This window comes from Rutidosis leptorrhynchoides, chromosome 2, assembly GCF_046630445.1.
Source record: "Rutidosis leptorrhynchoides isolate AG116_Rl617_1_P2 chromosome 2, CSIRO_AGI_Rlap_v1, whole genome shotgun sequence".
NCBI classification, from domain to species: Eukaryota; Viridiplantae; Streptophyta; class Magnoliopsida; order Asterales; family Asteraceae; genus Rutidosis; species Rutidosis leptorrhynchoides.
In genome coordinates this window covers 176,908,797-176,932,000 of record NC_092334.1, presented here as the reverse complement: position 1 = coordinate 176,932,000, position 23,204 = coordinate 176,908,797, and the positions used below count along the sequence as shown (strand labels likewise).

At 34.4% G+C, this 23,204-nt stretch overlaps 1 protein-coding gene across 1 annotated transcript; it reads right to left on the bottom strand.

Moving 5' to 3' along the window:
* Nucleotides 1-286: 286 nt before the first annotated feature.
* On the bottom strand, nt 287-18,326 carry LOC139888446 (bidirectional sugar transporter SWEET4-like; the record flags this gene model as incomplete). Its single annotated transcript, XM_071871454.1, has 3 exons — nt 287-448; nt 604-723; nt 17,937-18,326. Coding segments are annotated over 3 exons (672 nt in total), but the record flags the coding sequence as incomplete, so codon positions are not given.
* Nucleotides 18,327-23,204: the final 4,878 nt, after the last annotated feature.

Sequence of the window (23,204 nt, the reverse complement as noted above, 5' to 3'; positions counted from 1 at the left end):
CTATTCAACATTCAGTATTTTTGTTATTGGCATCTGAATGAAAAATGATGTTGAACTATTCAGCAATCTTTGATATTTCATTTAGATTTCGATATATTATATTAACCATTCATCACCTTCATTTTCTTTAATATATTTCTTAAATTATATGCAATACACTTATCAAACAACTATACTATTGTCGTTCACAACTATGCTCAATCATAATTTAAATCATTTAAATTTTGAACTATTCAAGGTTTAATCATTTTTTGTTATCAAATGCACCCTTGGTACTTCAAATCTTCTAAAGATGTTCATAATGGACCGCATTATTCAGAGAGCCTACAGATTGGCCCATCTCAGCAATTGCTTTCCTCGCAGCCAATTGTCTTTTAGTTGACTTGTAAAAGGTTGCATAGAGTATTAACTGGGTTACTGCCAGTAGTGATCCAAGTCCATTAGATATCTGTTAACAAACATAACCACATGATCTCATATCCATGATGTTATGATATTCATTCACAAATTGTTAAGTTTAAAAGTGTGGTAAAAAATGTTAACATGGATCAGGCCAAATTTGAATAAATTTCAAGTCAAATAAACGAGGAAAGAGTGACTTACAACAATGTAGGGATCAAATCGAATCAGTGCGTAGATAGTCCAGCTTATACCATTGAGAAGTGAAAATAGAGAAAGATAAAACGGCATATACTCCACACTTTTGGTTGTAATCACAAGTTTCTGCATCACAAATACATACCAAAAACTCTTCAGTGATCAATTTATATCATACAAAATTACATATCAGTATCATTTATTGTCCTTACAGTTTATAGAAAACTTACCATCAAGGCATCTACTATTCTTATTTCGTAACTCTAAATTTGAACATACTAGTAGCTTATTGCATTTTTGGCATAATTTTATCAAACTTTACTGGTCATATTTATATTCACATAACGAATAGCTAAACCTTTACGAAGAAAAATATTTTAGTTCTTCTACAATAAATAGTACGGAGAACACTACATAAATGCCATACAGTTGATGACTAACTCTTGTCTAGTAAGGTAAAGTTATTATTACTACATCTCAAGTAAAATAATAGAGATTGACTGTAAAAGAATTGCAGTTTTAGTGCATATATAGAACCTAGTTTAATGCATCAATAAGTCATTATATAGGTGTCTTTCTTTTTTTCTCCTCCGACTTAATTTAGTTCTCCGGTCAACTTTCGATTTTCCTACACCGTTCTGGTACCGGTGATCTTAGGTTGAGCCGACAACTTATTTTATGGTGGTTTTTGATGTTTGATGGCCGCCTCATTTTGTCTCTTCCACGATGGTGGTTCTCACTCTCTAGATGTAGTTTTCTTTTTTTGCAGGCGTGGGATTTGGTGGTCATCAGTTCATTTTTCCGGTCGACTCTTTTATCGTCGGTGGTAGCTATTGGGTTTTATTCGCATTTTAGGTCTTATTACGTATGTGACATTCTCTCGCTCATGGTGGTTGTTGTGGTGTGTCCCTATAGAGTGGACAGTTCTTTTTCGGCTGTCTTTTCCAGCAGACCTCTCACGTGCGCAGCTGGTGGTTTGGTTGTTGTTTCTAATGTTGTTTGTTTTGTTGTATTGTTAAGTTTACGTTTGTTTTAGCTTTCGCTTATCTTTGTTTACTAGATTAAACGTGCTTCTCGCCCTGGTGGTGAGATATTTTGGTTTTGTTAATTTAGTTTAGCTAGGACTCATTTGTCGAATTCTCGTGTATCGACTGTATTTGATAATCTTCATTTATGTTATAGAGAAATATTCATTTACGTACTTAAAAACGAGGGGATAAATCTCAGCACTTGGAACAAAAAATCAATGGTTAAAATTAAAAAAGCGGGACAATCACATGTGATTGTAAGATCTCAAGCAAAATTATTGAATCAAATGAATAATTCACATATGTTATAATGTTATTACCTTTTTTCTAAAAAGAAAAAAAATTCTAACTGCAACGGGTGTGTGTTTGTTTAAATGGTGAATTTATTATTATCATGGTTAAAAAAACATGATAGTTTATTATGTTTATTATTATTATTATTATTATTATTATTATTATTATTATTATTATTATTATTATTATTATTATTATTATTATTATTATTATTATTATTATTATTATTATTATTATGAATAAAATGTAAATGTATTAACATTAAATGGAATCGAAGATCTACAAATACACTCTTACAAGAAGAAATTCAAACCTAGTCAAACAAAGGAAAAATCTACAAACATACACAAAATGAATAGGAAAGTACAAACAAGCCTAACACGTTAACAATGGATATTTGATGCCTCCGAAACAGCCGAATTTTATGTGTAGTTAGCGTAAAAGACAAATGTGAAGGAACACCAGAGGGCATTTTAAAGTTAAGGTCGTGGGCCAAAATCACTTTGTATATTAATCCTAAGATTAATAGTGGAAATATGATCTATGGTCGTTTTAATTTTATTTTCAATTTGTGAGATAAGAAGATTCACATTCATGCACGGGTTTCTGAATAAGTAACACCATGAAATGACATTGGAAGCCACTAGAGTAAGTTGGCATAACCAAAAATGCTAATCAACTTTTACATCATACAATAGGGATAACTATCATGCCTATTATATGTCATTAGGTCGAAAAAATTGAAAGGGAAATATGAAACTTCATGATTAAGATATGCTAGGCATACTAATCCTAAGGCAACAACCAAAAAACAACATGCAGTATGACTGGTTATTTTAGCATTCCAACAGTGGGCAGTTAGGATTACTGAACGAGTGGTAATTATCTCAAGAATTCTGTCAAAGATAACCATTTCACAACCACGGTCCTCTAATCCTATGATCCTTATATCCAGTGAACAGAAGGGGTGTCAGTAGAATAATGGTCATGCCTAGTTCAGAGAATCTATCAAGTACAAACGAAAGGGCGTAAGTCAGATGAAATAGCTACGTTCATTTGGGTAGACTAGGTTTAAGTCACATCATAGGTTGGGTGGATAATGGACACTAAATCTACAAGTGTACATTTCGCATTCTACTAATGGTTGGCCATTATATTAGTACTAATTATTACATAACTACTACAACATGTATACCAATCATAAAAATAAATTACATATTTACGCTAGCATGACAATTGTATAACAAGTATAAAAAAGGTGACAAATAATAAAAGAAAAACATTCTTGAAAGGAATAAATAAAACAAACGCTTGAATAGAATAAAACCTAAGATAGTGCCATACAAATATGTAAACGAAGTCACAATTCCTAATGTACCTCCTTAACTACTAATTAAAGTGACTAGTAAGTGTTGTGTGTGTGTGTGGATTTTTGTGAAAAGAGGAGGTGAGCCTCTTATTTATAGAGTTGTAACCTTTTAAGAGTTTGCAATTATGGTCCCTCCGTATTTTCATGTTGGTCCCCGATTTGGTTTAATTGAATTCATGGACGGACTCAACCTTGATATCGGACCAAGCATAAAAAGTACATCTTGGAATATTTTAGTCGGACACAAGGATTTGGGTTCCGCATTTGGTAACATCGGTGCCCCACCCAAGGATCGGGTACCGAAACAGCGCGAGCCAGACTCAAAATCTGGGTGCCGAATCCGGGTCTGGTTCCATCGGACCGGGCTGACCACGGACTGGGCTGACCACGGACCGGGCAGACCACCTGGTACCGGTCTCAAGATTTGGGTTTCATATCCGGGAGCATAGTACCGGATCCGGGTTCGTGTACTGGACTAGGTCTCGTTTCTCTATCGTTCTTAGTTCTGGTTTCTTCGTTATAAGTCCATATTCGTCGATTCTTGCACCATTGTCTTCATTTTTCCAAGTTCTTCAAAATGAACTAATAAAAGTTTATATTCGAACAAATGTATTTTGGTTGATTGAGAGAGATGACGAGGGAAAAACATGACTCTTTACACTCAATATCCTAAATTACAATTTCACTAAAGCAGTAAAACAAAAGATAAACCGCTGCAAAGATCGGGAGAACAGTGATCAATAGCGCAATAGAAGCACACCAACATCAATGATGTAGCACGAAACCGTAACAGACATATATGAAACGGAAAACAAATGATACTACCCCGAGATCTGAAACCATATTACCAACTAGGAGATCTTCGCCTGAACCAAACCCGAAGACGCCACTGGAAAGAGAAGAACCCTATACACACCCGCAAGATCGGGCACAAACATCACCCGAGAAAAAGCATAACAGCCGCAATCTTTTCCAGCCCCCAACAACAGTTGAAGAACACCACTAATAGGGTGGTGGACCATCCAACCGGCCTACGAAGACAAAATTGTCATCACAACAACCAGATACCACCATAGGTCACCATCAACTGGGTGAACAACCACAGCAAAAATCACGAGGACAAAGGAGGAGGAATGGCAAGGAAGTCACCTCATAAATATTTTAATCGGTGGCCATTACTAATGTACAGTGGTGGTAAAACCACTGACCACAACTGTTGAAGACAAGTCCAATAGCCATCTTGTCGGAAGTTAGCACAGAAAAAGAGATATTTGTCGTTGCCGGAAGAAAAACAAACGAACAAGAAAAGGAGACACTACATCGGAGGAAGGTTTCAGGTTACTAGAAAACACCTCACACCGGCAGTACCACCTCATAACTAGGAAACACAAAAGAAGAAAAGGATAAAATTATGAGAAAGAAAGGAAAGAGATCACAGGAGAAAAAAGAAGAAAAGGATAAAAATATGAGAAAGAAAGGAAAGAGATTACGGGAGAAAAATGAACAAACAGACGAGTAGGTAACCTTCTGACTACCGGCGAGATACCGGGGGCCAGATGTGGATGACAAGAAACACCGTCAATTCGAGAGAGGTGAAAGACTTTCGAGGGAGAGCAGCGAGATGGAACCAAGAGACAACGAGGATACCCTAAGGAAGCAGAGGTATAATGGCGGCGTAAGAAGGTGAAAAATTAGTGTTCTCCGTACTACTTTTTCTATGAGAATGGGATAACGAAAGAGTCCTACTATTTGGACTCCTCGGTCCAATAAATAGTCTAAAGTAGTAAAAACAGAAAAAAGAATTACCGAGTAATAAGGTAAAAGTTAAAAAAAAAAAAAAAAAAAAAATTAAAAAGCAGCTTTTCTGGTCAGTTTTTCAGTCCTGCAGTCCTTCTAATCACTCTCTCTCTCCAAATATCTATACATACATAAGCCATTTTCTGTAAGTAACTCGTGCTGAAAATGTTGTACATGTTTTAGTGGTGGCTGTATTAAATGAGATCCAAACAATTCTTGTTTTTACTATTGCAAACAGCCATTTTTGATTAATTTACAAGTACCCAAGTAGCTTACGGTGGCCCCGTACCCCTTTACTCGCCGGAAACAGACCGGAAAAGCAACAAACCCGCCGGAAAATGAGAAGTGGTAGGTAGACCCATCTGCGGCGCGTGGCTGCTAAGATGACGACCGGATTTTCATGATGTGCTCGGGATGATGAGCTGAGTATTTTGAGAGGGGTGTTGTATTTGAATCTTGTAGAATATGTGTGAAAAAAGAGATGTGTTGATTTTATTTATTATTTTTTTTTTTAGAGGATGGAGAGAAAAAGTAAGAAAAGATAAAGGTTTGTGTACAAGAGAGAGAAAGAGTAGATAAAGAAAGACGTTTTGGTCATTTGTTTCCTGCTATCATTTGTTCCCAATGTACACAATGTCCAATGAGCAAACACCCCGGTCCAAATAAATAAACCCTAACGAAATGGTGAGGGATTCAAGGGTGAGAGGAAAAGAAAAACAGTCAAGGGTAAGATAATACTACTTTAAATATATTATTAAACATGATGGTTTGACTAGGAAAGATCAAATTAATATTTCTTTTAGTTGACTAGATGTCAAGACTCATAATAGGGTATAAAATACATTAAATACATTGTAGGCTAACATTAATACAAATAGTGAAGAAAGGGGCACTAGAGAAATTATCAATAGTACCATACCTAGTCTCATTTGTAAACCGTAGGATATGAGCGTTATACGGACTACCAATGATGCTTCCACACTACCAATTGTGCACCCACGTGATGGTTGTTGTAACTTTTTGGCCACGAACTGTTTGACCACTTTACTTGTGGTTTTCAGTGAAGGTTGGAGAATGAGCATATATGAGGCTGCTTTTTGGCGATTTCAATGGAATACGTTCTAGCGCCTTTTGGATGTTGCGGTTAAAGGTTTTTGCTCGCTTTATCTTGATTATGGGATTTGCAGTTGGATGCAGTGTTGGTTTTAAACTTGATTAAACAACAATATTTGATGGATTCTTGCAGTCCATAATCAAACATAATAAGATAATATAATATGAACACAAGTGAAACAAATTACCATGTGTTTGAATGATTATGATTGTGATGTATTTTCCGTACATATGACACTCATATATAGGACATGAATAGGTTCATGAGTGGCAGTTACATCCTATTAACCAATGCCACAAACCGTTACTTTTTTTTGGTAAAATACACCACACTAACTACCATATCAACTAACTAAATAACTGACCCATATTACATAATCTATTAAGACCCAAATACACCTACACAACCCTTATTTTGACCCAGAACTTGTTTCCCCACAACCTAAGTTGTTGACCCACGAACACACATAGTATTAACTTATTAATTTGTCATTATTTCCAACATATTTCCTCCTAATGAAAAACCAATTAGTACCAGGTTTTTCAATCTTCCTTCATGTTATGATGACAAAAGTTATCATCAGATCCTTTCTTGTTGCTGTTGGTGCTACTCTCCTCACATGAAACATGATACGCTTTAATTGTTGGTTCTTAACTTTCATCATCACTCACTTATTTTTTAGAATTCTCATATTCTTCATATAACCGACCCATATTTGCAGCCTTTTAGAGTTCTTGTTGGATCAATCTTTTTGTTAGCCACCTTGTTAACACCCTGTAAATCTCCTATGGTGTCTTCCTTTGCTCATTTAGGGTAAACCTTTATATTTTTTTTTACTTCCTTTATGGTTGAAACAAGTAGTCTCCCTTCATTTTCTTGAACCTTGCATTGAATTCTTCTTGTATTTCTAAACACATTTTGTCCCATATCATTTTATTAGCAAGCCATGAAATATGTTTAACTTCATCCTTTTGATTCTATTCTATTTCATTGTTGAAATCCTGTTGGAATAAGATCTGATGAGTCAAAATGTTTTGCAGGAAGTTAGAGTCTGGAAGTTAGAGTCTGGAGATGCAAGTTGCAGAATCTGTTTGTGTGAACGGTTTAATTACTTGGTAAAGAAGCTATGGGAATTCTGGAGATCTGGATAAATATTTAGAAGATCACGTTTTGATTTGATATTATCTCTAGAAGATAAACACTGATTTGTTTAGAATATTAATAAGTTTTAGTTTATCTTTTCCTATCTTTTAGTCAAGTAGTTTTGGAAACCAAATCTTGGAGATTTGGTTTAACCTTGTATAAATAGGGGTACGATGTTCATTGTATTTTGTATCTCTCAAGCACGATTACTTTGTCTTTCATATTATATATCATTCGTGTTCTCTCAATTTTGTTCATATAATTTGTATCTATTGTTTATTGAGAGTTTAGTGTTCATAATCAAGTTATTGTGAACTAATAACTGGTATCAGAGCGGGTTTGGTGTAAATCCAATTCGGTAATCTTAAAACGATCCATATATTGTTCAAAGATGTCCTCCAGTACCATCCCAACTCCAGTTATGGCTGGTAAAGGAGTGCCAATTTTCGATGGCACAGACTTTGCAACCTGGAAACTAAAAGTTCTATGGTTTCTTGGTTCGATTCATGAAGATGCTGAACAAGTCCTTACAGTAGGACCTATTATACCTGGTACAATGGTTGAAGCTGTTCCTGCTACAAGTACTGCTTCTGCTCAACCTGCTTATCTTCGTGAAAAACCAAGAGATAAGTGGACAGAAGCAGAAGCCATAAAGTTCAAGCTTGATAGCAAGATAAGAAGTATTATAGGTAATGGTGTTACTGTTCCAATTCTCAGGAAGATCAGTCATGCTAAAACTGCAAAAGCTATGTGGGATCTCTTGCTTAATGACTATGAAGGTGTCACAGTTGTTAAGACTCAGAAGAAAAAGAATCTGATAAGGTGTTATGAAAATTTTGCTGCTCAGCCTAAAGAATCATTGAGTGATCTTCATTCAAGATTCCAGGTTCTGATTAATGATCTTGAAAGTGTTGGTGTAGAGAAAACACAACAAGTGTTGTGTCAAAAGTTCATTGAACTGTTACCTTCAAACTTTGAATCTGTGATTACATCAATGGTAATCAGTGAAAAGATAGACACTTATGAACTAAGTGAGTTGTTTGGCATATTGTCAAACTTTGAAGAATCACAGTTGAAGAACAAGATCAATGCTAAGAGAGTTGTTAAAGATCCAGAAGCTGCATTGATAGCTACTACTAAGAAGAACAAGCAATTGTTCTCTAGTTACTCTAGTAGGGTTGATTCTGAATGTGATGAGACCTCTGATGATAGTGATTCTGATGTAGATGAGGATATTCAGGATCTGGAAAGTCAAGTGGCTCTTTTGACTCAAAGGATTGAGCAGAAGAAGTTTGGTTTTAAGAAGGGTAAAGGCAAGAGTTCTTTTGATCCAAAGAAAGCTAAATGTTTCAAGTGTGGCAAGGTAGGTCATATAGCTGCTGATTGCTGGTCCAAGAGTGAAGGAGGTTCAAGTTTCAACAAACCTGTTGACAAAGCAAGAAAGTATAAACTCAAGTACAAGAAGATGAAAGGTGAAGCAGAAAAGTTGAAGAATAAAGAACAGGAGAAAGCATTGTACACAGAAGCATGGGAAGATGAAGATTCATCATCTGATGATGAAGAGGATAAGTGTCTGATGGCTATAATTGAAAAGGATAGTGAGTCTAGCAAGTTTGAGGAAGATTTGAAAGCTATTGAGAAGATGGATAAAGACTCTACTTGTAACAAAGGTTCTGCCTATAAGGTACAAAACTTTGTAAACTATCTTAATAATGAAAAAGTGAGAATGTTTCAGTATTTGTTGCTTGATTTCAATTGGTGCTTAGAAGATAGTGACAGGTTAAGAACACAGATCATTGAGCTTAAGAACACCATCAAAGATAAAGATGCTGAAATTAAAGTATTAAAAGAATGTGAGGTAGAACTTGACACATACAAAATGGCATATTCAGAAGAAACTAAACGGTTAAATACTGAATTAGGAAGATCAATTAAAAAGGCAAACCATTATGAAAATATTTGCAAATCTTGGTGTGTTTCTTCCAAAAAGAATTCTGATGCTATTGCTAAGCAAGTACCAAATGATGTCAAAGCTATACTTGGTGAAAACTACACATTAGATAATAATGTGGAAGTTGATCCTATTATATTTAAGCCTGACATTTTACCAAATACTTTTATAAAATTTGATGGTGAGAGAAAAATTTTAACTAATGCTTTTGTAAGATCAACTGAGTTTGTAAAATCATTAGAACCTGTTAAACCTTCAGAGACTATAATTTTAGACTGTAGAAATCCATCAGAGTCTGAACTATTGAAACCTTCAGACTCTAACAGTTTAGTCTCTAAAAGTGAAAGTGTATGTTCTGACCTAGAATCTGACACCCAAGAATCAAGTAGCATAAGTGATACTGAATCATCTTCTGATAGTGTCACTTGTCCAGATCCTAAATGGTCAACTAAAAGAAAGTCAAAGTCAAAACAGGCTAAGACTATTAAAAAATTGAAAAGGAGAATTTCAAAGCTTAGTGAAAGATTAAAGGGTCAAGAAAAATTCTCAAAATCATCTTGTTTTCCTGAAAATTTCAAAAAGGTATGGAAACCTAAAGTTTGTGAAAATAAAGGTGTTTTGAAAACAGTGATGGACAAGTTGATCTGGATTGGTAACAAAGCTTTTGTATGGAGAGTTAAATACACTCCATCTGAACCCACTGCAAAGTGGGTTCCCCCTAAGATTTAATCATTTTTCTTTTGCTTGTGTCTTGTGTAGCAGGGTAATAAGTGGTATTTAGACAGTGGTTGCTCAAGACACATGACTGGATGCAAAGAGCATCTTGTAGGGTTTGTAGAAGAAAAGGGTCCTTCTGTGAGATATGGTGATAATTCTGTTGCAAAAACTATTGGTTATGGTACTGTTATTGCTGGAAGTGTGTCATTCAAGAAAGTTGCTTTAGTTGAAGGGTTAAAGCATAATCTGCTAAGTGTGAGTCAAATTGCTGATGAAGATTGTGAGATCAGAATAAGAAAGAAAGCTGGAATTATTTATGATCCTAAAGGAAGACCAACTCTTGTTGCCTGGAGATTTCAAAATGTGTATATGCTGGATTTGGATTCTGTTGATTCTGAAATTGAAACATGCTTGTATTCTCAGTCTGTTCCAGAACTTAATTGGCTTTGGCATAAAAGGCTATCTCATCTGAATTTTAAAAATATTAATGAGCTTTCCAAAAAGAAGCTTGTTAGAGGTTTGCCTCAGCAACCTTTCAAGAAAGATAAACCTTGTTCTGCTTGCATTATGGGTAAACAAACCAAAACAAAGTTTCCCTCAAAATCCCTAGCTACTATTAGTGATCCACTTCATATGCTTCATATGGATCTTTTTGGTCCAATGAACACTAGTAGTCTAGGTGGGAAAAGATACACTTTGGTTGTTGTTGATGAGTATTCAAGGTTTACCTGGGTTATCTTTTTAGCTGCAAAGAGTGATGCTCCTGAAGAAATCATTAATTTAATCAAGAAAGAGCAGGTTCAAAAAGGTGTTCTTGTTAAACAATTGAGAAGTGACCATGGCACTGAGTTCAAGAATGTTACTTTAATTGAATTTTGTGAAGAATCTGGAATTGGTCAAAATTTCTCAGCTGTTAGAACTCCACAACAGAATGGAGTTGCTGAGAGAAGAAATAGAACACTTATTGAGGCAGCCAGAACCATGTTATGTCAATCAAATGTTGCACTCAGATTCTGGGCAGAAGCTGTCAATACAGCTTGTTATACTCAAAACAGGTCATTAATTGTGAAGAGACATGGCAAAACTCCCTATGAATTGTATCATAAAAAGGTGCCTACTATTCATTACTTTCATGTATTTGGATGTAAGTGCTATATTTTGAATCAAAGGGATCAGCTTGAAAAGATGAGGCCAAAATCTGATGAAGGTGTGTTTATTGGTTATTCTTCTGTGTCTAAAGCATATAGAGTGTATAATAAGAGGAGGATGAAGATTGAAGAATCCATTAATGTTTCCTTTGATGAAAGTCCCATTGAAATGGATCAATCCTCTAGTTCTGAGCATTCTGCACTTGGTGAATTGTCAAATTTAATTTCTGGTAACAGTACCTAGACTCTAGATTCAGAGTCTGAGACAGATGAATTTAATTTGTCTGGACTGAAACATTCTGCAGATAATGCTCTCACTGAAGAAGTTCAACAAGAAGATGAGCCAATTGTTATTCATGAAGATGATCAACCTTCCAATACTACTGTGAATCCTGTTGTTCCTATTAGAAAATCTTCTAGAAATATTGTTATTCCAAAGCATCTTGAAGATTATGTTGTAGATCCTACTGGTTTACCTAAAACTGGTTCTTCATCTCAGACACCTGTGTCTGATTTTGCAATTGCTAATTATTGTTTCTTCTCAAATTTTCTTTCACTCATTGAACCCAAAGAAGTAGATGAAGCATTGTCAGATAATGATTGGGCTGAAGCTATGACTGAAGAATTGACAGAGTTTGAAAGAAATGATGTGTGGGAATTGGTTCCAAAACCTGAAGGTAAAACTGCAATTGGCACTAAGTGGGTTTATAGAAACAAGGTTGATAAAGATGGTATTGTGGTTAGAAACAAAGCAAGGTTGGTGGCTCAAGGGTATAGACAAGAAGAAGGTATAGATTATGATGAGACATTTGCTCCTGTTGCTAGAATTGAAGCAATCAGATTGTTTCTAGCTTATGCCTCAGATAAAGACTTTGTGGTGTTTCAAATGGATGTGAAGAGTGCTTTTCTGAATGGTATTTTGCAAGAAGAGGTGTATGTGAAACAACCTCCTGGTTTCAAAAATAAGAAGTTTCCAAAGCATGTTTACAGGTTGAAGAAAGCTTTGTATGGTCTGAAACAAGCTCCCAGAGCCTGGTATGATACTCTGTCAACATTTCTTCTAGAAAAGAAATTTTCTAGAGGAGCTATTGACAAGACTCTATTCATCAAAAAGGAGAAAGGTGATGTGTTACTGGTTCAAATTTATGTTGATGACATTATTTTTGGGTCTACTAATCCAACTTTGAGAAAATGGTTTTCAGATATAATGTCAAAAGAATATAGGATGAGTAATTTGTGTACTCTAAACTATTTTCTTGGGCTTCAAATTAAGCAAAGTCAAGAGGGTATTTTTATTAACCAAAGTAATTATGTTTCTGATATGCTTACTAAGTTTGGTTTTAAAAATTGTTCCACTTTAAGAACCCCAATGAGTATTTCTGAAAAGCTTGATAAAGATGAATCTGGAAAACCAACTTGTCAATCAACCTATAGAGGTATGATTGGATCTTTGTTATACTTAACTGCTAGTAGACCTGATATAATGTTTGCTACATGTATGTGTGCACGTTATCAGTCAGATCCTAAAGAGTCTCATTATAAGGCTGTGAAAAGAATTTTTAGATACCTGAAAGGTACTCCTAACCTGGGTCTTTGGTATGCTAAAGACTCAGGGTTTGATCTAATTGGTTATACAGATGCAGACTATGCAGGTTGTAAGTTAGACAGAAAAAGCACATCTGGTGGTTGTCAATTGTTAGGTGGCAAATTGGTGAGCTGGTCAAGTAAAAAGCAGAATTCAGTTGCTACTTCAACAGCAGAAGCTGAATATGTAGCTGCAGGGAGTTGTTGTGCTCAATTGCTTTGGATGCAACATCAGTTATTGGATTTTGGATTAACTTTAACCAAAACTCCAATCATGTGTGATAATGAAAGTGCTATTGCTATTACTGAAAATCCAGTGTTTCATTCCAGGACTAAGCATATAGAGATCAGGCATCATTTTATAAGAGATTGTGTTGAGAAAGGCAAAGTGGTGTTAAAACATATTGGCACAAAAGATCAATTGGCAGATATTTTCACTAAAGCACTTCCTGAAGAAAGGCATTTTTATCTTCTTGGACAACTTGGAATGTTAAATCCATCAGCTGAAATGTTGTCCAGTAATGATATTTCTTGAGTCTGAATTATTTTCTTAGAGTCTGGGTGACGTAATATTGTTCAGAGTCTGGGAAAGTTTACTCAAGTGTATTTTTTTTGTATAAATTTGTTTCCTTCTTCAGTCAAATAAAGTTTTTTTTTAAATTTCATTTTTAGGTTAAATTTTTTTTTTCTTTATTCTATTTCCTAAAATAAAAGGGTCAAATTTGGTATTAATGAAGGGAGTTAATGGTAACTTTTTGAAAATTTTTGTCAGGAGTATTAATTTGATAATGATAATGATAATGATTGTGTCAATCTTTTTGATAACTTTCTGTTATGATGCATTGGGTCAATCATGGCCGTGCATACCAACCTGCAGATTCTGAGCAATCAGAGTCAAATTTGTTACCCAAGAATTGAATTGAATTGAATTGTACAAATTGCCATTCTCGAGTATCTTTTCCGCCCTACACCGACACCGGGTTTAGTTGGCTCGGTAATTTTACTCGACGTGTGGTTGTTTCGAAACAGGGAACAACTTTGAATACACAAGCTTGTAACCCGCGGATGAACCGCACACTAGAGCCTTATTGGGGCTAAAACCAATAACGAGAGCCTTTTTGGTATCATTGGAATTAACGGTATACTCCACCCCATGAAGTTACACAAACAGAGCAGGCAGAAGGGATGGATGAGGAAATCCCACTCAATTCAAACCCACCTTCTCCCACTGCTCAAGAACAAAATTCTTCATTAAACAACCTTGTGAGCTCACCAGCTCATACTGAGAATATTCACATGTCTGCAAACCTAGTTGTTCCAGCACCCATAGATGCACATCAAACATCTATTAGGCAAGGTGCTGCAAGTACAACTCCACCACCTCTGCTAGAGGTTGGTGAGGGGAGTACTTTAACCCAGCCTAAACCATCTAGGATAGTGAGCTTGGATAACCTCATTACAGTTACTGAATTAACCCCCTCAGATAACTTAAATCAAGTCCCAATCCTGGACTTATCAAACCAAACTCAAGACCAATCTATGGCTAAACCTACCTCAGACATCAGTCTGCCACTCCACTCTCCAAATGTCCAATCCTTACACATTCTTGCACAGGCTGCCAATGCTTCATTCAGATCACAGGATGAAGTACAAGTCTCAATAACTTCTTTGTCCAAGGATCACTCTACTTCACAACAGGTAAGTGTTGAGGACATACAACCTTTATTAATCCCAACTGGTTCTACATTGCAGGCTGAGGCACCAGTCACAGAGGTTGGCTTTTCTCAAGCTTTGACTTCTATGGCTCAGGAGTTTGATGACAAGCTTCAGGGTGTGCAGTCACAAATTAATAAACTTCATTCTAACTTTAATAATAATAATTTGGTTTCAAATAATGAGGTGTTGGAGGTTAGGAGGTTGGTTGGGATTGTACAGGGTTCTGGTGATATTGCAGGTTTTGGTGATCGATTGAGCAGTTTGGAGGCTAAGATGCAGGGTGTTGAAGAAATTAAAGAGTGTTTTGCTGGTTTTGCCTCAGATATCAAGTCTATTAAGGATGATCAAGCTGAAATTTGGAGATTCTTATCTGCTCTCTCTCAAGATGATGTCAAAAAGGGGGAGAAACGAAAGAGGTTAGCTGCAGGTGGTGATGGTGAGTCTTCCAAAAGGGCTCATATTGAGGGGGAGTTACAGGTAGAGGGGGAGAATAATGATAATGAAAGAACTGAAACTGAAGCTGAGGTTATCGAAACTGAAGTTGTTGATGCTGAAGTTGTTCCAATGGTTGAAGATGAGATTGTTGTTAGAGATGATGGTGATCAAGTTAGAGATGATGGTGATCACGCAGTTTCTCAAGAAAATGTTGAAAATGTTCAAGTTGTGGTTGCTAATGTAAGTCAAATGGGTACAGGTGATGGTGTTGACACAGGTGAGGATGTACAAATGAATGTTGAAGAGTGTGGTGCTAGTGTTGATCAATCTGGTGTTCAAACCGATGTTGGTGAAAGTGGTACTCAAATCATAGTTGGTGGTCAAGAAAGTGTTCTTGATATTGCTGCTGCTCAAGAGAGGCTGAGGTCTTTGATGAATAAAAGGTTTAGGTTTAAAAGGTATGAAGGAGATGTTGTCAGTGTTGAGATTGTGAAGATTGAAACTGAGGTGAATTTGTTATTAACCATGACCCATTTGTCTGATAGAAGAATAAAGGTGAAAGTGAGTCATATTTTGAGACTTGGTTTTTGTGAATGGAGAGGGTTGGCTATTTGTATTCAAAGATGTGAGGGAGATAAGGAAATTGTTGATGAAGTGTTTAAGAAAGTTTGTAATTTAGTTCATCTTGTGTTTGAAGAAGGTTTTATTAGCTCGAAGGACTATGAAGTTTTCTGTAGTATGTTCAATTTGGAGATGAAAGAGAGAAGATTTAGAGGACATGTTGGTAGATACTCTGTTCCAGAACATTTGCAGTTCATTGATGAATGTTATGTTGAATATCTAGATGCTCTGATGATTAAAACGACTAGAAACCAAAGGATGCTGATTAGAGTAGAACAGTTTGAAGGTGCTGACATTAACTTGTTGCTTGGACTGTTAACTAGGTGTACAAATGAACAGAATCATCCTTTTCGGGTTAAATTGTTGAAACACTTGCAGGGTAAGTTGCCCATGTTGAAGAAAATGAGATATATGAAGAGCAAGTGTAAGTTGATCGAAAAAGAGCTTGCAAAACTGAAGAAGTAGAAAGGGTAGTTTTTGACATCATCAGATAGGGGGAGATTGTTGGAATAAGATCTGATGAGTCAAAATGTTTTGCAGGAAGTTAGAGTCTGGAAGTTAGAGTCTGGAGATGCAAGTTGCAGAATCTGTTTGTGTGAACGGTTTAATTACTTGGTAAAGAAGCTATGGGAATTCTGGAGATCTGGATAAATATTTAGAAGATCACGTTTTGATTTGATATTATCTCTAGAAGATAAACACTGATTTGTTTAGAATATTAATAAGTTTTAGTTTATCTTTTCCTATCTTTTAGTCAAGTAGTTTTGGAAACCAAATCTTGGAGATTTGGTTTAACCTTGTATAAATAGGGGTACGATGTTCATTGTATTTTGTATCTCTCAAGCACGATTACTTTGTCTTTCATATTATATATCATTCGTGTTCTCTCAATTTTGTTCATATAATTTGTATCTATTGTTTATTGAGAGTTTAGTGTTCATAATCAAGTTATTGTGAACTAATAAATCCTCTACCTTTTCATTATCAAACATATACCGTATAGAGCACCTTGTCCCATTAAATTCTAATTCAAAACCTTGTTATAACAGTTGGTTCAAACTAAGTACATTTGTACTTATTTCTTGTACAAACGTGACGCATGGAATAATCAGATCCCTTTCTGATGTATTTACCATTACTTTTCCAACACCTTTATATATCAAATAACTTTCACGGGGTCCTAATGTTTCTAACCCAAATCACGATTTAAATTTTAAAAATAAATCACAGGTTGGTGATATGTGTTTTGGGTAAGAACCACTTACATACCAGATTCTACTCCATTGACCCACATCATATTATAGTAACCACAAACGTGTATGCTTTCTTTATACTTCTACGAACATGCTTCCACGTTTTGAATATCAACCACAATCATCATTCCTTTTGAATCATGAATGCACTCTTCTTTCATCATTGGACAATTCCAGTATGTGTGTCCTCTCACTACGCAAACATAACACATTGATCTCTTCATTCTTCTTGCACGTTCTTTACTCATTTCAGGTTATCTTCATTTCAAGTTCAGCCTTATGAATTTGTTGATCAAGACCTTCTTCTTTATTGATGTAACCTGCCTTTTTCTCCCTTTATTATTTTATTTTGCAGTACTGACTTTTGTTTCCTGATCGACCTTACCGCTCTATTACCAATTTGTTGGTTTTTTACTTGACTATTCAACAATATTTGGTGGATTCTTGCACTCCATAATTGAACATAGTCAAATATTATAATATGAACACAAGTTAAACAAATAAACCTTACTTTCATTGACTATGATTGTGATGGATTTTCTGTACAAATGATAGTCATATATATCGGACATGAACTTGTACATGTGTGGCAGTTACAACCCACGAACCATTGCCACAAACTGTTGCCTTCTTTCGATAAATAACAGCCACACTAACTACCATATCAACTAACTAAATAACTTACCTAAATTACCGAATCTATTAAGACCAAATACACCCAAACAACCTTCATTTCAACCCAGAACTTGTTGGCCTACAACCTAAGTTGTTCACTCACAAACACATATAATATTTACATGATATTAACTTACTTATTTTTTGGATTATTTCCAACATGCAGGTGGAGGCAAGGTTTGTATTTAATGTAGAGCTTCGTCTGTGGAGTGGTTAGTTTGATTCAATTATGCGCGTTTGAGTTGATGTAGTTATGTCAATGTATTTGATTAGTCCGTGGTATTTATTCAATAGTTTTGTTGGCTGCTTTCTTTTTGATTCAATGCGTAGGTGGTAACAAAGGGATTTTGTGATGTGTATTTCAATCGTGTTTATATATATATATATATATATATATATATATATATATATATATATATATATATATATATATATATTGCAAGAAAGATTTTAATAATCAATTAAATATAATTCATCTAGTAAGGGAGACATACCATAATGGAAAACGGTGATGCATACATCATGATATTGCTAACAATAGCAATATTACTAACAATCTTTGATCGGACCTTCGTGGTGTGAGCAACAGTCATAGTCAACACGGTCAGAACGCCAAGGAACACAAGTCCAACAAGCATTATAACCATCACCTTGACCCTCTGTTTGCGGTAAGAGTATATTAGGAAAAGCATCAAATATACACTCTCTATAACGAAGCCTGCACCATTAACTGTAATCACCAACAAGCTGTGTGGGTTCACCATTGGTAGTCCGTACAAGACCCATATCCCACAGTTAACAAAAGTGGCTAGGTATGGTACTGGTGAGAATTGCTCCACCGCCCCTTTCTTCACTATTTGTACAAATGTTGGCCTGCAATATATTTTGTTTTACTCTATTATGACTTTATGGGTCATAAATCATGGTCAACTAAAATAAACTTTAATTTGATTCTTCCTAGTCTGGTCATCTTTTTTTGTTGAAATAATAACATAATAACATATAACGGATTCAAAGATCATCAACTACAACCGATACAAAAAAGATATCCAAGCAAAGCCGAAACAAACGACACAAATAAACTAACCAAAATTAAAATTCCGGTAAATAGTGTGGAACGCAAAAGACAAGGTAAGTAATTCATGCCGGAGAAGCAAACATCGAATAACCAAGTACCAGCTATACTGAAAAGCATAAAAAACTAATAAAATAAATAGCGACTGCGATCAAGAGAGCGCTGACCGCCACCACAAAAATAAACAGAAACAACACTAGCACCCAGAAAACAACTCGTACCGTCTCATGATCCAAGCCGAAAAAACGAATCTACCCCCAAACCTAGATCTCCTACAGGAAGATCGTCACCTAGTTAAAACCTAAAAGCACCCCCGAAAAGGGAAGCACCTTTGAACCAACCAAGAGCAACAATTAACCTTAACCCGCTACAAACTTACACCCACCACCAACTCCCAAGACCTCCACCTCCCACCCGCCATACTTTATTCGCCATTACTCGCCTTTACCAACATGGTGAAGAAACCACCATAGCCACTGGAGAAAAAGATAGTCGGAAACGAAAGTCCCCGATGGCCACCAGCAACAGGGTGGAAGGACACCATTCGTCGTCATTGCAATCATATCACACATCCACAACCGTCTGGCTGGGGTCAGTAGCTACCACTAAAAGGGAGGTAGACCACCACAGCCACCAGCTGACGACAGAATAGAACAGCAGCTTCTGGTGGCCACCACCAAAAGTGTGGTGGGCCACCAAACACCACCGAACAAACTGTTGGAAATAGGAGGTTATGTATATTATTTGTGGAAGAGAGGATTGATGCTTTAGAAGTTTGATTGATATTGAAAGCTTTTCTTTTATTGCTTATTGAATTGCTTGATTACAAATGAGGGGTGAAACCCTCTATTTATACTACTAAATGGAGTAGTCTAGAACTATTCATCATCTACTAATATCTAGATATTTCATAAGCATTATCTAGATATTTTCTAAGTATTATCTTTAGATATTTTACAAGATTTTTCTGCACACTTTCACTACTACATATTTCAAGAAGTTTCTACACAATGAAGCATGATAGTGCTCCAAATGAACATATATTTAGGCGCAATATCCTTCCAATATGTAAAGTTTTCAGTTGCAATTGTTCTATTTTCAAGTAATATTCGTTTAAATAAATAAGTGCGAAGACAAAAGACAGAATCGAAGATTTGAAGACGCAAATGACCAAAAAGCTTAAATGTACAAGATACAATCCAAGTGGTTCCATTTATTGATAAGAAACGTCTAAAAATTACAAGAGTACAAGTCGCGGAACGCAAAGTACAAGATATCTACGCGTACGAAAGGACGTTCGAGAAACCGGAACCGAGACATAAACCGGGAGTAAACGTACGAGTCAACAGAGCTAAAATTACAAGTCAACTATGCACAATAATATAATATAATATAATATATATATATATATATATATATATATATATATATATATATATATATATATATATATATATATATATATATATTATAAAAATAACAGCAACCCACTTTTTAATCAATTGGTGAGCTGGAATCCAATACACCGCGATCGCGGAGAATCAAGGCACAAGTATACAACGATCGCGGAGCCGCCTCTGTCAGAAATCCCCTATAAATAGCCATGCATTCTGCCGAACGAATTACACCATAATTCAATCTCTCTCTCTCTCTGATATATAATATATATATATATATATATATATATATATATATATATATATATATATATATATATATATATATATATATATATATATATATATATATTTATATATGTAATATAAATTAGTTTAGTTTTATATTAATTTAGATTAGGTAATGTAATGGTTATTTACGGGTTTTAAAGTCGGAGTTTTGTCCGTGTAACACTGCGCAATTAATAATCACTGTAAGCTATGTTCTTCCTCTTTAAATTAATGTCTCGTATTTAAGTTATTATTATGCTTATTTGAGCCGAAGTAATCGTGATGTTGGACTAATTATTAAGACGGGGTTATTGAACTTTGGACCATAATTGGGGTTTGGACAAAAGACCGACACTTGTGGAAATTGGACTATGGCTATTAATGGGCTTTATATTAACTAAATGATATCTCGTTAATTTAATATAAAGATTTATAATTTGACGTATTTATATATAACCACATACGCTTGACTGGGTACGGTGTGAGCGGGATATTTATAAATACTAATAATTGTTCATTTGACCGGACACGGGGATGGATTAATAGTCAATGGACTTATTAAAACATGGGTGGATTACATTCAAGGGTAATTGGTGTAATTGTTAACAAAGTATTAAAACATTGGATTACACGCAGTCGATAACCTGGTGTAATTATTAACAAAGTATTAAAACCTTGTTACAGTTCGAATCCCTAATTAGTTGGAATATTTGACTTCGGGATTAAAGTTAATTTGACGAGCATTTTATAATTATGACCGATGAACTATTATGGGCACAAACTAGATAGGTTTCAAATAAATCCAGGACAAAGAACAATCAACACAGGGTAATAAATTAAAATCAAAACGTCAAACATCATGAGTGCGGAAGTTTAAATAGGCATAATATATTTTATTTCATATTTCCTCGTGCTTTTATTTATTGTTATTTTAATTATTGTTATTTATTTTATCGTTAGTTAAATATCGTTATTTACTTTACGCTTCGCTTAAAATATAAAATCGACAAACCAGTCATTAAACGGTAAAACCCCCCTTTTATAATAATAATAATTGTAATATATATATATATATATATATATATATATATATATATATATATATATATATATATATATATATATATATATATATATATATATATATATATATATATATATATATATATATATATATATATATATATATATATATATATATATATATGTTTTTCACAAATATAGTAATTTAAAATATAGTGTAAAATAAGCCGTCTCCCTGTGAAACGAACCGGACTTACTAAAAACTATACTACTCTACGATTAGGTACACTGCCTATAGTGTTGTAGCAAGGTTTAGATATATCCCATCTGTAAATAAATAATTAAAACTTGTGTAACTTGTATTATATTTCGTCGTATTTCGTAGTAAAACAATAATAGTATTTCGTACCCCACCGCTCGCACATCAAGTTTTTGGCACCGCTGCTGGGGAGCGACAAAACGTTATATTTTTAATTTATATTTGTAAAAATATAATTAAAAAAAGAAAAAAACGTATTTTTAATATTTTGTAAAATTATAAAGTATTTTTAATTTTATTTTTAGTTTTTAAAATATAAGTTTATTTTTATAAATTTCCTATATATAATTTTGGAAGAAAAAAAAAACGAACCTGTTTTGGCCTGCACCGGATTCTGAGCCTGCATTACTCAGCGATTCCGGAGTAAAATAGGCAAAACCCCATCGCGATCGCGGAGGCTGATCTGACAGGTCTGAACCCACGCATTAAATACGAATTAGGGTTTTAATTTTAATTTTAATTTTATTATTATTATTAGGGTTTAATTATTATATAGTTTTAATATAATTTGTATTTTAAGTTTTAGTTATTATTATTTACATATTTATATTAATACTTTTATATAAATAATATAAAAATAATATTTTTATAAAAAATTATATTTTTATAACTTTAGTTTTATTTTTATATTGTGTATCTTTTTATTCGTTTAAATTCGTAATTTGTATATTTATCGTTCGTTATATTAGTTTTAAGTTAGTTTTTGCCATAGTTGTTTTATATTTCTAGATTTTTAGGCTTTGAAGTGTTTTTTCTTTAGATTAAGATTTAGGCGCTTTAGAATTTTGCGGCATCGTTTTAAGTTTATAGATTTTAGTACTTTTTGAGTAATTGCCGTTTTTCGTTTGGAATTGCATTTAAGCTTTAATACCTTTAGACGCAATTTTTAGTTTTTAGTTTTTAGACTTTTAAGTTTCGACGCTTTTCTTTCGACGCTTATTTTTCGACCTTTTGTTTTTCGAAGCGCTTTTTCTTTTTCATTTCTACGCTCTAGTTTTTAGGACATAGAACTTTCTTTAAATTTCTTTAAATTTCGACAAAAAATTATTGTAAGCGATTGAATTAATAGACACCAATTTTCTGGTTCGTAGTAATAATTGGATTTGTTAGTAGCGAGTTGTGGACTTTCGATTTAAAGGGTCCTGGCTACCTGCTGCATCTATTGGCTATTCGAAACGTGGGCAAAAGCAAAAAAGTCTATTAATTTGATAACTTATATAATTTTTAGTTTTATAACTAATAGGATAATTAGTAAATGCACCACATTGTAACTAAAATTTAGTAATAAGCGTATTATGGAAAATCTCGAAAATATTTTGGAAACTCTTTCTGACATGCAAAATCAATTAAATCAATACTCTCAAACGAGTGTTGATGAAAATTCGTTCGGTCAATCTTGGATCACGAATGATGAAACAATAACTGGTTGTGAAATCTGTGGAAATTATCATTCAACATGGGAATGTTATTATTACGTTCATATGGAAAATTATGTACCCATTGAACCTGATTGGAATAATTATGAGGAATACAATTCAAATTGGGATTATTCCCAAGAATATATCCAAACTCAACAACCAGAGGACGAGGAAAATTTTGTGTCTGAAATTTTTTTAGATTATATGAAAATCAAACTCGTAGAACTTGATGCTCAAAATGAACAAATGAGAGTGTTTGC